Source organism: Sinocyclocheilus rhinocerous, unplaced genomic scaffold, assembly GCF_001515625.1.
Source record: "Sinocyclocheilus rhinocerous isolate Xijiao unplaced genomic scaffold, SAMN03320098_v1.1 scaffold44, whole genome shotgun sequence".
Classification (NCBI taxonomy): domain Eukaryota; kingdom Metazoa; phylum Chordata; class Actinopteri; order Cypriniformes; family Cyprinidae; genus Sinocyclocheilus; species Sinocyclocheilus rhinocerous.
This window is the reverse complement of record NW_015631022.1, coordinates 1,767,814-1,769,203: the sequence shown is the minus strand read 5'-3', so window position 1 is coordinate 1,769,203 and position 1,390 is coordinate 1,767,814. Positions and strand designations below refer to the sequence as shown.

Below are 1,390 nucleotides of genomic sequence, written 5' to 3'. Positions count from 1 at the left end.
ATATATTTACAGTAGGAAATTTACAAAATATCTTCATGGAACATGATCTCTACTTAATATCCTAACGATTTTTGGCATAAAAGAAAAATCTATAATTTTGACCCGTACAATGTATTTTTGGCTATTGCTACAAATATACCCCAGCGACTTAAGACTGATTTTGTGCTCCAGGGTCACAAATGGCAGAAAGCACTGGTGGCAACGGTACACTGCAAATGTCTTTGTTTCATCATATGAATAGGTTGTGGTTGTATCCTAAACACACGTTTATGATGATTCACTGCTTAATTTTAAACCGTGCTTCAGTAAAATGTAAGGTCGGGCTTTTAGATCTGCCCAATTTATAACTGTGCTAGATAGTAAGCAATTTCATGCATGATAAATCACCGGTCCTCTTCCTGAGCGAATACCGCTTTCTCCAATTTTGGAGTGAGCCGCAAATATTGCCTGACGGTAAATCACTGCATGCGTTTTCCTATTAGGTTGGAATATTCCAGAAGCTTTTCTTGTCCTGCTGTCCATAGCGAAGCTGGATTTCCCAACTACACCAATGTCATTCAGCAGTCAAACCGAAAAAGAGAAATAAACCCGTTCGTACATCTTGCGCAGGTTTGGCAGCTTCTTGAAGGCCCCTGTAGCCTCTAGGATGGAGATTTCATTGTCGTTCAGCCGTCTGGTGGAGAGAGAGACAGAGGTTAATAGTTCAACAGTAAACAGAGTACTCACAAGCTCACAGCAAAAAGCACTAGTAAACCTCACTGCAGCATGTAGGAGTGATGGGAAGTGATGATCATTCAGACTCTTATGTGGGAGACGCTGTCTAATTGGGACTGTGATGTCATCGTAATGAAAAATCAGTACCGCTCTCTCTGGTGTGAGCGCTGGGTATGTGACTCTCATATACATTCATCTGTCCCTCAACACCAGTGATGACAACATGAAGGACATACTCTGATACTTTGCAAATAATAGCAGTAGATGTGGAAGACGGACTAACAGGCGATGCAGATAAATGGAGACAGAATCTGGAAACAGATGGTGTATTTTGGAATGCCATAGTACTTTATGTAGGAGTTTCAAACTGGAGCTGCAAGGTGTCACGGTGCGTGCGGGGAGATGAAGCGAGGACTCAAGGGCGTGAAGCTTGAGCTTGGGCAGGGCGAGGAACTTGGGCGGCGGCGCTGGCAGGGCACCAGGCTCTAGGGAGGCCTCCCGGTCTTGAAGGACGGAAGAAGCCTTCTTCCTCCTCCTCCTCCGTTTCCGAGAGGGTGGCACTGCAGCTTCGTCTGCCGCCTCCGGGGGCGCTGCAACCTCTTCGGCCACCACCGGGGGCGCTGCAGCTTCATCGGCCGCCTCTGGGGGCGCTGCAACCTCTTCGGCCACCACCGGG

General features: G+C 47.0%; 1 protein-coding gene across 1 annotated transcript in view; it reads right to left on the bottom strand.

Annotated features, from left to right (window-relative positions):
• Window positions 1-1,390, bottom strand: part of LOC107741095 (slit homolog 3 protein-like) — a 196,687-nt gene that overhangs the window by 47,794 nt on the left and 147,503 nt on the right. Inside the window, exon 15 of the mRNA XM_016553687.1 lies at window positions 599-673. Coding sequence (XP_016409173.1) covers window positions 599-673 — 75 coding nt within the window. The remainder of the gene's footprint in view (window positions 1-598; window positions 674-1,390) is intronic.